This window comes from Porites lutea, chromosome 2 (assembly GCF_958299795.1).
Source record: "Porites lutea chromosome 2, jaPorLute2.1, whole genome shotgun sequence".
Classification (NCBI taxonomy): Eukaryota; Metazoa; Cnidaria; class Anthozoa; order Scleractinia; family Poritidae; genus Porites; species Porites lutea.
In genome coordinates, this window is record NC_133202.1 from 56,367,642 (window position 1) to 56,380,162 (window position 12,521).

General features: G+C 41.0%; 1 protein-coding gene across 1 annotated transcript; it reads left to right on the forward strand.

Moving 5' to 3' along the window:
* Positions 1-3,156: 3,156 nt before the first annotated feature.
* On the forward strand, positions 3,157-4,129 carry LOC140926448 (uncharacterized). The gene has a single exon (XM_073376187.1). The coding sequence runs from the start codon at positions 3,278-3,280 to the stop codon at positions 4,127-4,129; it is 852 nt and encodes a 283-aa protein (XP_073232288.1). The 5' UTR covers positions 3,157-3,277.
* The last annotated feature ends 8,392 nt before the right edge of the window (positions 4,130-12,521 follow it).

Genomic DNA, 12,521 nt, shown 5'->3' on the forward strand with positions numbered 1-12,521 from the left:
CTAGATACTGACCTTCCTTTCAGGTTTATGTTTTCCTCGAGGCTAACATCACGCTCATCCTAATGAAGATAAATATATTTGCATCATCGTAGAATTGTACCTATTTATTCTGAGTAAAAAACTTTACTTTACGGCATACTGACTGAAACTAAATTAGACAAATAAAATGATCTAAATAATGAATATAAATTATAATGTACAGATATTTTGTTAAAAAAAAGACGCATAGACGTAAGATCTTTATTCTGACTGTACTTTTTATTATACAAAATATTTATGCATTCATGAACTGGGAACTCGACATGTGTAAAAGTTTTTAGTTCTAACACCCCTTTTCTTTTCGGTAATGCAAACTCATTACTATTTACACAATTTCTGGGAAACGTTTCTTTAGTAGGCTTTTTAGATTTCACCCTGATTCCTTCTTCAGGGGCTTATGTTTGGGATTTGCCTTCGAAATTAAAAGGAAGACATATCCGATAGAAAAGGCACTAACCAAACAGCTGCCATTAAGGAGAATTTTGCAATTGAGTACTAGTTATAGATATCGCTCAGTGCCAACGAGCAAAGATTTTACCCATACGCGCGCGCTGTTCAGTAATTTATGAGAAATAGATTGAACTTAATTCACTTGCATAAGCGAAAATTACCTTGAAAATAGTACAAGCAAGAGGCAAATCTCGTTTCCAGAGGCGCGATCCTTTTGTACAGAGACAGGGATCACTAAGCGACGAAATTGGAATGACGTCTAACGAACGAGGGAAGACAATCGATTCTGATGATAAGACATCACTACCCAGATCTGGCTAGATCACCCCTCAGAAGAACCGTCCAGAACTGTGGCTAGTGACGCATCATTAGTATAGAATTTCTGCTCTCGTTCCTCAGATGCCATTTTGTAGGGAAATAAGTGGTGTCGTTGCGAAATGTCGGCTGCTTTGTCAGGCTGCCATGATTGCATTTGGTAGACATTCTGTTGATCATCATGGTACCATGGCATGACATTGGTCATTTCAGATTAGCCCATGGAGGTTCCTGTAAATCCTACCCATTTCATGTTTTTGATGCAGCTTGTTGAGGGTCTTGAAGGGGTAAAATAGGAACTGGGATTGGCCGGTTTTTGCCCTGGGAAAATGGGATTTAAGCCACTGGAACTGGGATTGGGAATAAAATGTCAAAAATGGGAATGGGATAAATAGTTTGGAACCATGACCAGTCGAGGCATCACTTATTTCCTGGAGTTAAGAAACATCAGAAAATTGCTAATGCACCTTTTTCTAGTCAATTTTTAGCATTTTTATCTAGGTTTCCCCCGAATGGCCCCGATTTGCGGTAAACGATATTTGTGTATGGCGGTGCGTGTAAAAGTGGGATTTCGAAAAAAAATGGGCTGGGAAATGGAACTGGTACTCCCCCCCCCCCCCCCCCCCCTTCAGGACCCTCCTTGTTGAATTACAGAATTGAATTGTATTGTTGAATTGTACAGATTTTAACCTGATTACCATGAACTTAAGTATAATTTAAGCCACTAGAAGGAGTCCAAACCAAGTGTTGTCCGGCAACCCATGATGATTGCCTTGAAGGCATTGGCTGTTTTCAAGGTAAGTGACAAATTGAACTGGGTCGATCCTACGTATACGGTTACTCCAGTTGTGCGTCCTCGGCGCCGTGTACCGGAAGCCCTCATTGGAGTCTCTCAAGGAACCCTTGAGGTAGTAACTTGATTCTCTTGTCTTACAGGGAATCTTAATGGAGCAAGGCAACTGACTGGGTCAACTCCCTTGTTTGTGTCACTGAGAGTAATATTGCACTACGGCTTTGCCACACCCTGAGGATCTGAATAGGGCCAATAAGAAGCCTCACTATTTCACACCACCCTTGAGGATATGTTGCTTGAGCAAGGTGGTACAAGATGTTTCCTAATCCTTGTTACCGATTCCGAAGCGGTTACTGGATCATTAAGCTGGATGAAGAAAGATCTCTGTGTTCTACCTTTAATTCTCTTTTTAAATTTTTTTTTTCGCTTTTAAGGTACAGGTATGTGCGTTTACAATTTGGCCTAATCTGTGCCCAAGATATTTTCCAGGATTGTTGACGAAACCTTAGGAGACTTAGCTGGCGTCACTCACTAGGATTGCGGGCGAAACTGCTGAGTATGAAAACGTAGCAGCAGTGGCAATAGAAGGGGTTTGTGCTGTTTCGTTAGAAGAAATATTAACAGAATTCAAAACTATTTTGAGTCTACAGACTAATGCAGATGCCATTTTGAACGATACGATAAGAAATGGAAAGAAAAGCTGCGACTGCCCGTGAACAACACTCACCGGCAAACTTTGGAATTGGCCGGAAGAATTCCAGGCTCCAGTCGCCGGCCGAAACAGAAAAAAAGGGCAAATAGAAGGGGGATTTCTGTTCTAACCAGTTGGAACCGGTTTGTTCCCGAAAGTTTTCGGTCAATTCGTGCGCTCATTACATTTAAACCTGTTGAACCAGAAATGTTGCCTGTATGGAAAGCGCCCTGGTGCCTTTCCGGTCTTGCGTAACAGCTGATAGAAGACTGAACCGTCCCCACCTACAAAAAAACCAGTGAGCCCTTTGGCTTTCGAGAATCCTCAAACGAAGTTCTGAGCATATTCAAATTGGTGATTCGTGACCAGCAGTCCCTCTATGTCACGTGACTTTACTATTGCTTCCCTTTCTCCTGCTGAAGAAACAGACTCAGATCCAAGAAACACCCTGAAAAGGATGCATACAATATAAAGCCTTCTAAGTCCCCAATTAACATGTACAAGAAAGCCACAGTGAATTGACAGCCTTTAAAACAGTACGGATGAATTTAGTTGAGCTTATTGTAAGATGAAGAAATTGAGCTCAATAAAAATAAAACCTTAATCATTGTGAAACTCCCAGCTGAGACCATAAATCTACCAGAAACGTTTTAAAATACAATAAAGATATTGAAGTATCGATTTCTACGGATCTGAATTCGTCAAAAAAGTTTAAGAAACGAGATTGGAGACCGATTTTCCCCGACAATTTTTCCTGGGAGGAATGGTACTCGCATCAATTCAACCAAAGAATATGTAACGATAGTATATATCGTTGTAGTGAACAGCTGCTATGTTAATCATTAAATATGCTTAGCTAGAGGCCAGTGTTTGATACTAGTAACAATAGCTCTATCAGCAGCATACTGTATTTAGTGTTCATTCAAACCCGATAGAACATCCTGGCTTTGTGTGGTTTTCATCAAAAAGAGGCCTACAAAGTGATAGTTATGGAGTTTTGTGTCATCTTTTTGCTGGCAAATGGAATATCATCGCTCATTCTTGCGTTAATCATATGTGTTAGCGGTAGTATCCTTACTATTGCAATGATAAAAAACCCTCCAAGCTTAAATTTCAAGCCCATCGAAAGAATCATGCGCGTAGTGTTCATTTTGTGTTTCTTGGCTGGGACGACCCTTCTTCCATATTTTGGTGTTACTGAAATCTTACGAGGTGCGAACAGTGAGTGTCCTGATCGACTGCCGACGTTTGTTGCTATATTCACAGATTTCCTTATCGGTGGTAAACTTTGGCTGCAATTGTTGATGCAAATCGAACGATTTGCGGCCTTCTTTTATCCGCATTTTCACCGTATAAGGTTTACCAAACGCGCCACTACGATTCTCTCACTGGTTCTGGTATTAATTTCGTTGCTTTTTTCGTTACTGGTCCTCACAGGAATCAAAGAGCGCCATTTTTATGGTGTATTCATTAACTTCTTTGGTACTTGTTCTTGGATAGCGATGTTTACGATAATCTGGATAACTTACCGAAAACTTAAACACCGCAGAAGTAGAATAGGCGTGAACGATATCAATCAACAGCCAAGGATGAGAGAGAGAATAGAGTATGAACGGGTAAGAAATGCATTAGGAGCAAGGAAATATTTATTTCAAAGTGTTTTATGGTCTATTCCATCTATATTATTCATTTTACCGTGGTACATTGTACTATTTATTTACATTTTATGTGATGTATGCTTGGCAACCAATGCAGGATTTTTCTGGCAACGGTTTTGGGTTCCTTTTTCGTTTCTGTACGATGCTTGGATGTTATTGTTCATGATATTTACTGGCCACTAAGCTAACTAATACACTCAGGTATACTTCTGCTGTGTCTTAATTCAACATTGTTTTCTTTATCGCGGAAATGAAAATTTTACGGCGTCAATCATATATTTGTCATTTCATTCACTGTCTTTAGTCATTAAGCAAATGACCACGTATTATTAAACTGTCGCCTAACTTAAGGCCAACAAAGGCTACACTGAAAATGCAAAAGCACTAAATCGATTTAGGTTTTTGCATTAATGGTGGGATTTTTAATCGGCTTTGGGTAGTACAATAACAGTATGTAAAATAAACAAAACACTCATCGCGCAGAATATAATATGGACGTTGACAGTTAATCTGGCACGTGACTCGCAGGTGCATAAATTATTGTCGTCATCTGTAAACTTGTGTTGCTTAACCTGTCTAACTTTTTTAATTACTTCTCGAATTTTGATCTAGATTGCTGACTTTAAAACTAAATGAAGTAGTCGTAAAATACATTTTTACTCTGCCAGAAATGATAAAAAAAAAACGCAATCTTAAGTTTATCGTCATTTTGCAGAAACACTTAGGAAGAAGTTTTTTTCCAGAAAAATGACTGTTAACATTGAGCATTTAGTTAACAACATCAAGTTTATGGAAATGATCGGTTTTTCTGCTACCGAATTATCATCTCTTTTTGTAATACTTTTGTTCTTATGGACTTTTTTTCTTATGGACATTTAATTTCTTTCTTGCGGGTTCTTATGTTAGACGGAACAGCTAGCCAACTTCTTTCACCTATGTGTGTTGCCAATCTAATACATCAATTATACTTCTGAGATTAAATCGAAGTAAAAGTCTCTGTTATTTATGCCACGACACGCGAATCTAATTGCGGATAACAAAATTGTATTTTGCATATCTTTTAATATATATTTTATTTTTAATGCCCGCTAACACCGTTCTGGCAGCAACTCTTCGGAGCAGGGGCCTGGGTAAGTTGTTTTCAGTGCCTTCACAATGCTGGCTTCTTAACCTTTAAACCTGCATGGATCTAACGGCTGTGTACTACATGGTATTAACTTTCTCTATATCTGCTCTATTCCTACAAGTTAGGCATCCCATCTCCATAATGTTAATCTCTTTCACGTCCTTCCAGGCCCGTAGCAAGCATAAAATGACTGAACCGAGTGACTGACCGAGTGGCCCACATTAACTCCCCCCCCCCCCCCCGCTTCGGTCCCTCGGTTTAAGCATACTTCTTGGTACATGTCAGATCAGTACATTTGTCTACAATACCTTTTGTTATTGTCTCTAATTTCCGTTTGTGTTGACTTTGACGAAATAGAGAACTTGTTTGGGATATCGTTCGCGGAAAATTTGCCAAAAAATTGCTTTCGGGTTGTTCTTTGATTCGGATTGTTTGTTCGACTACACCAGGCTCTGTGTCACTAGTACATGGTTTTACCTGTAATGTTCTTTATCTAATAGCACGATGGATCTGGATAAAACAGCTTAGTAAACAGGATCCAAGTTTTTTATTCCAACATGGCTGACCCAGGTGGTCCATGCGCACGCTTACACTCATACAAAATACCGCTGATCATTACAACTTTCCCCTAACAAAAACGAAAAGAAAACAAATAAACAAAAAGGATAAGTACACCTTGATACCAAGATTGGTAATACGGTCTAATGTCAAAAGGACAACAATTTCATGTAAAGTTCATAATGTTACCTCTAATTTCAACTTGTGAGAAATTTGCAAACTGTGACTAACAGAACCTTCGAAACAATGTTTATCAACCTTCCATATCAATGATGAGTTCAGTGTCACATAACATAATCCTTGAAACGCAAAGGCCTTCTCACAGTTCTTCCACTTGCTGTCTTGAGAGGCTCTGAGATTTCCTCCTCGGATGAATACATTTCCCCTTGCTCTTGGGATGTCGAAATGGGCTCTTCAACAGATGGGATTGCTTGATTGGCTGCTTCCTCTGAGGTTGAATACTCATTTGCTCTCACGGTTGGAGACTTATGATGAGGTGAGATGTCTGTCGCTGATAGACCACTTTCTGGTGATTTATTAACGCTCTTCTATTTCTGCGGTATTCTCTACCTTCATCAGTTCGAATCCTATAGGATCTTGGTGTTTCTGCGTGTTCTGTTACAACGCCTGGTTTCCAGTGGCTCCCCATTTATACTCTGATTCGGTCACCTTTCTCTAATATGGGAAGATGTTTGGCATGCTAATCAAAGTAGTGCTTTTGTTTTTCCTGTTTGAGCCTCAGTTTCTCCATAACTTTGTGTGGATCAAGGACTTCAGGCTGCAACTGTGCGTTGGTAGTGGGAATGATTGATCTTAATCGCCGGCTCATAAGCAGTTGCGCTGGTGAACCAATATCATCTATTGGTGTGTTCCTGTACTCAAGTAGTCCGAAATAAGGATCCCTGCGATCTTGTTTCGCTTTGGTTAGTATATTTTTCACTGTTTGTACTTCTTTGTCAACAAGACCATTTGCTTGGGGGTACAGTGGACTGACAGTAGTGTGGTTGAATTCCCACTGTATAGCAAACAGTGAAAAGTCCTTTGAGGAGTACTGGGGACCATTGCCACTGATTACTTCGGATGGTATTCCATGTCTGGCAAATATAGATTTAGCGTAGGTGATGACTGTGGTGCTTTTGGTGTCTGGTAGTTTGGCTATTTCAAAATATCTGGAGTGATAGTCAACAACTATCAGGCATTCAGATTTGTCCCAGGTGAACAAGTCTGTGGCGACCATTTTTCAGGGCTTGCGCGGCAAGCGAGAAGGGATCATTGGCTCTTTCGTGTTTTGCCGTTGATGCTCTAAGCAGGTGGTGCACCTCGATATCATGTCGCTGATTTGAGAATTCATTCCTGGCCAGTATAGGACATCTCTTGCTCGTCGTTTGGACTTTTCGATCCCCACGTGGCCTTGATGTATCCTTTGTAGCATTTCTTTTCTCATAGATGACGGGACTAGTATTCTGTCATTTTTGAGAATAACACCCTCGACTTCAGAGAGCTCATCTCTTACATTCCAGTAGACTTGAATACTTGCTGGTGTGCAAGATTTTGTTTCTGGCCATCCTGACTTGATCGCATCCTTCAGTTCTTTCAATGATGGGTCATTAGCTGTGGCTTCTTTAATTTCTTCTAGTTTGGGCTTCGAGACTGGTAGGTTAGAAGTTAGCAAATGGACATGTAGTGCAATTTCTTCTTCCATGCTGCCATATGCTGTTTCAGGCAGTGGTGTTCTAGAGAGCATATCCGGAAGCACTAACTCCTTTCCTGGCTTGTATTCCAAAGTGTAGTCATACTTCTGCATTCTAAGCAGGATTCTTTGTAGTCTTGGTGGTGCTGATGCTAGTGCCTTTTTAACAATGGCCTCAAGTGGCTTGTGATCTGACTCAATGGTAACTTTCTTTCCATAGATGTATTGGTGGAAACGTTCTAAGCTGAACTGAACAGCTAAAAGTTCCTTCTCAATTTGAGCGTATCTTGATTCTGGGTCAGTGAGGGATCTTGAAGCATAGGCAACAGGACGCTCTTCTTGTAGCAGCACCCCTCCTATGCCGGTTGGGGAGGCATCACAGCTGATCGTAACAGGCTTTTGTACATCAAAGAATTTCAGGACTGGCCCTCCATCTTTAGTTAGGATGCTTTTAATTTCGTGAAGTGCTTTTTCTTGTTCACGTGCCCACTGAAACTCAATGTCCTTTCGTAGTAGAACTCTGATAGGTTCAGTGACAGTTGCCAGATTTGGGATGAACTTGCCCAAGTAATTGACTGTTCCAAGGAGTCTTTCTACTCCTTTCTTGTCAGTTGGTGCAGGCATGTCATTGATGGCATGCACCTTTTCATCATCAGGTTTGATTCCTTCTTGTGTGAGTTTGTGACCAATGTAGGTGACTTCTTTGACTTTAAAGACGCACTTTTCTTTGTTCAGTGTTAGGTTGATCTTCTCACATCGTTCCAGGACAGCGTGTACACGATGGTCGTGTTTAACTTCTGTTTCTGCATGCACTATTATGTCATCGATGTCGGTTTCAACTCCTTCCAAGTCGCCAAAATGTTGTCTCATCCGCTTTTGGAAAACTTCCTGAGCAGATGTGATTCCGAATGGAGTGACCTGATAGCAGTACCGCCCGAAAGGTGTGTTGAAGGTTGTTAGAAGTTGACTTTCTTCATCAAGAGGTATCTGCCAGTATCCTCGGTTTGCATCAAGCTTAGTGAACCATTTTGTATTTGCCATGCGTGTAGTGATGTCTTCGATGGTGGGAAGCTGAAAGTGTTCCCGCTTTATTGCTTTATTGAGGTGCCTTGGATCTAAACAAATCCGCAGACTACCATTAGGCTTTTCAACAATGGCCATAGAATTGACCCAATCTGTGGGTTTCTTCTACCTTGCGAACAACTCCTCTCCTTTCCATGTCATCCAGTTCTTCTTTCACTCTGTCGCGAAGAGCTGCTGGGATCGTTCTAGGTGGGTTTACGACAGGTGTCACAGTAGGGTCTACTTCAATGTGGTAAGGTTTCTCCAAGCGTCCCAACCCAGTGAATACCTGCGTGTATTTTTGCAGTACTTCTTCTTTCAGTTCTTCAGACAACTTCGTAACCTCTTCACTTTTGTCTGGTTCAGTTTGCTTTTCTTCTGTCTTGGCCACCATAACTACTTTGATTAGACCCAGATCTTGGGATGCTGTGAGCCCCAATAATCCTGGTTGATTTGTCTCCACTATGTGGAATGTCAGCTCATGTTCTACATCTGTTTTAGATTTCACTGGTAGTGTAGCTGTGCCAAGTACAGTTAGCTTATCTTCAGAGTAACTGACTAGATTATGTGTGCAGGCATTTATCTGTAGATTGCTCCCAACTATCTTCTTTAGGTCTTTAAACGGCATGATGTTAACTTGAGAGCCCGTGTCAATTTTGAGTTTTGTTATATGTCCTTTCACTGGTAACATCACATAGCACTCCTCATTCTGGATCTGAACTTCAGTAGTGACAGCTCCTACAAATAGGGTTGAGTCAGGAACATTTCCTTCTTGTTGCTCTACACACAGTTCATGGACTTTTTTCCGTGATCTGCATACACTCTGGAAGTGATTTCGTCTCTGACAATAGTTACATGTTTTGCCATATGCAGGACACTCCCTTGCGCCATGTCTTGTTCCACAGTTCCCGCAATTGAACTTCTTGCTTGGGGGTCTTTTTTCCTCATTATCTGAAGGTGTTTTCTTGTCAGTTGACTTGTTCTTCTCCCTTCCAATTCCATGCACTGATGAGTCGTCCAGTTCTTTCATTTGCATATCCGTAGCTTCTGCAGATCGTACCACATCTAATGCTTTCTGAAGTGTAAGGTCTGGCACCCTGAGTAATCTTTCTCTTGTTTTTGTGTTGTTTACACCAAGTACAATTCGGTCCTTGATGAGAGAGTTCTTCAATGTTCCAAATTCACATGTTTCACAAAGCTTTTTTAATATTGTTACGTACTGGTCGATGCTTTCGCCGCTTTCTTGGGCTCTTGAGAAGAATTTGTATCTCTCGTAGCTGACATTTTTCTTGGGTTCACAGTGTTCCTCAAATTTCAACAGCACCTTTTCGATTTTTTTGTCATCGCCTTCTCCGTCCCAAGTTAGAGTGTTAAAAACATCAATAGCATCGTTGCCGATAACTGTTAGAAGTGTTGCTACTCTGGTTCCACTATCCTTCGAACTTATTCCGGTCGCAATTTCGTAATTTGTATATTTCTGTTTGAACTTCTTCCAATTGGCTGATATGTTTCCTCCACTCAAGTCGAGAGCTTCTGGAGGTGGAAGACCTAAATGCATCGCCATTTCAGGTGTATTTTCTTCGTCTTCAACTGGTTGCTGTATTTCCTCTGTGTTTTCTTCGTCTTCAACTTGTAAATGCTGTACTGCTTCAGTGTTTTCTTCCCCCGCGGGCGTGATAGGAATCGACTGATCCTGTGACATGAATTACGATCGCCGATGTTGATTGCTGTGAAGTACGGCCTGTATTTTATTCAAATCTTCGCCATATCGATGGCTGAGGTTCTTGTTCGTACTTGACTTCTGACACCATGTAATGTTCTTTATCTAATAGCACGATGGATCTGGATAAAACAGCTTAGTAAACAGGATCCAAGTTTTTTATTCCAACATGGCTGACCCAGGTGGTCCATGCGCACGCTTACACTCATACAAAATACCGCTGATCATTACATTACCCACTATAAAAGAGATCCCTGCTTATTTTTGACTTGTTTGGATTTCTTTTTCGGCGGCTGTTACGAAGACATTGCAAGACTTTCAACATAAACGCGCAAAAACCTAAGTTTCACTCTAGTACAGTAGTATATTTTACACTGGCGGACCTCTAAGGAAACCAATAAAGTTCAAGAGGTCAAGTTCAGGGATTGTCATTGGTGCATCTCGATCCATTTTGCTTCTGACTATTTTGATGCTTAATAAGCAGATATTTTAAAGCTGTTGGTTGTTTTTGGCAGAGCAAAAATACGATTTCGTTCATTTACACGATTCAAAATTGCACGGAAGAACAACAGTACATAATCTTCCTATGATCGACAATACTTTGAAACTTTAGCTTCAATTGACAGCTGTCCATTTTAGTAGAATAATTCCACTTTGTAACAGAATTTTGTTATTATTTGTAATTTTGTAATTTCTGGGGGGGGGGGGGCTCGAGCCCCCCTGCCCCTCCCCCTGCTACGGGCCTGTCCATCTCCGTCACTATGTGGAATGGTCGGTTTCCGTCACTATGTCGGCAACTTTTAGTTGCTACCGTAAAATCTGACATTATCTCCGCATCCTCATTGCCATAGTAGCTGTGAGACCCCTTATTCAATGCTAGTGGCTCTTCTCTCACTTTCTAGGCTAGGCGAAGCGTACTGGAACCCATTTCAGTGCGTCATTGTGCAGCTTGAGAAGTTGCCTTGGAGCTGCCTTTGTGGCAACTCTGGACATCCAGCAAAGAATATGTTCCATTGTTTTGGGGAACTGGTGACATTTTCTGAAGGCCCTTTTTTACTTGTCTTATAACCATCATCATCCTCTCGTAGTATCATTTGTTGGGAGTTGCTGGTAAATTACTTTATTCAGAGCACATATCGTGAAGGTTGCATTAATTATAATTAAGACTAAAACACTCTATTAGTTAAAATCTGTGTAACACAAAGTTCCCCCGCCATACCTCCTCTCTGGTTTTTGTCATATCCAGATGACTGTTGGCCGTCGACACCCTTATCTTTCGTGCCGTCTAGGTCTGACAATGATTTCATCCTTCCGTTGTTTCATGTGAAAGTTTGGAGCCTTTACTAAGTCCTGTTTGAGCATGGATCTTCTCCTTGACTTATTCGGATCATCAGATGTCGTGATTTGCTGAGCATTCTTTGTAGATGGCCGGTCGATTCAGACGTTGTTGAGAGGAGAAAACGACTCGAAGCAATCGGATGAATTTCAGGCTAATGCTTGAAGTTAATCCTCAATTTTTGACGTGTTGAACAACGAATTTGATAGAGCCGTGAAGTTTTTTCTATCAAAACGTGGTTATGAGCACATCTTAAGTATGAACCAACTAATTTTTGTGTTTTATTTTTTTATCTTCTTAACATCAAATTCAGCGCGACAACTGGGGCCAGATCTCTCCTTTGGCTTCGTCAACAAGAGATCTGGGTACGAGATTAGGGATTTCATTGACCTCTAGGGCGAGGGGGGAGGGGGTGGTTTGCTCTCACATGCTGGCCAGCAAGGATGCTTGCGTAGCGTAAGTCAATGAAAAACAAACAAGTTCAGCTCTACAGTTTTGACTGAACGCGGGCAAATCAGACTATCTTTAACTACCTTTTGAGCCGTTTTGTCTATTAAGCCACTTTTTGAACTCGATTTAAACGATTTAAACTCGATTTAAACTGTTCAAATGGTTCAGCAACGACTAGACCAAGTAACTGATAGTTTTGGGCTTGCAGACTGTCAAGAGTTAACTTTTTTTCTTTATTTTGACCAGTCAAAAACGTTGAGACGTGACAGCGTAAAAATTTATTTGGTGGATGAACGTGGTCCGGCCACTGTCCGAAATTTATTTTGAGCCATGTTATCATTCTTAGACAGTTATGTGACACAGTCAACTTTAGTCACTTTAGGGCCGCGCTTACCGGGACACCACTTTTGTCAGCTTGAAGTCCAATTTAATCTTCTGTAGTGCCCTTTTTGATTGTCAATCTTTTACTGAGTATATATCCTTATACCCTGGTCCCAGAGGTTTTTCTTGATTTTTCTTCGCGAAAGAGCTCAACAGCAAGCCGCGAAGCGGCGACAACGAGTCGCGAAAGCGACGAGGAGAGAGAGGAAAACCTCTGGTTACCTGGGCCTCGAATCTCACTTTCATGCAGAC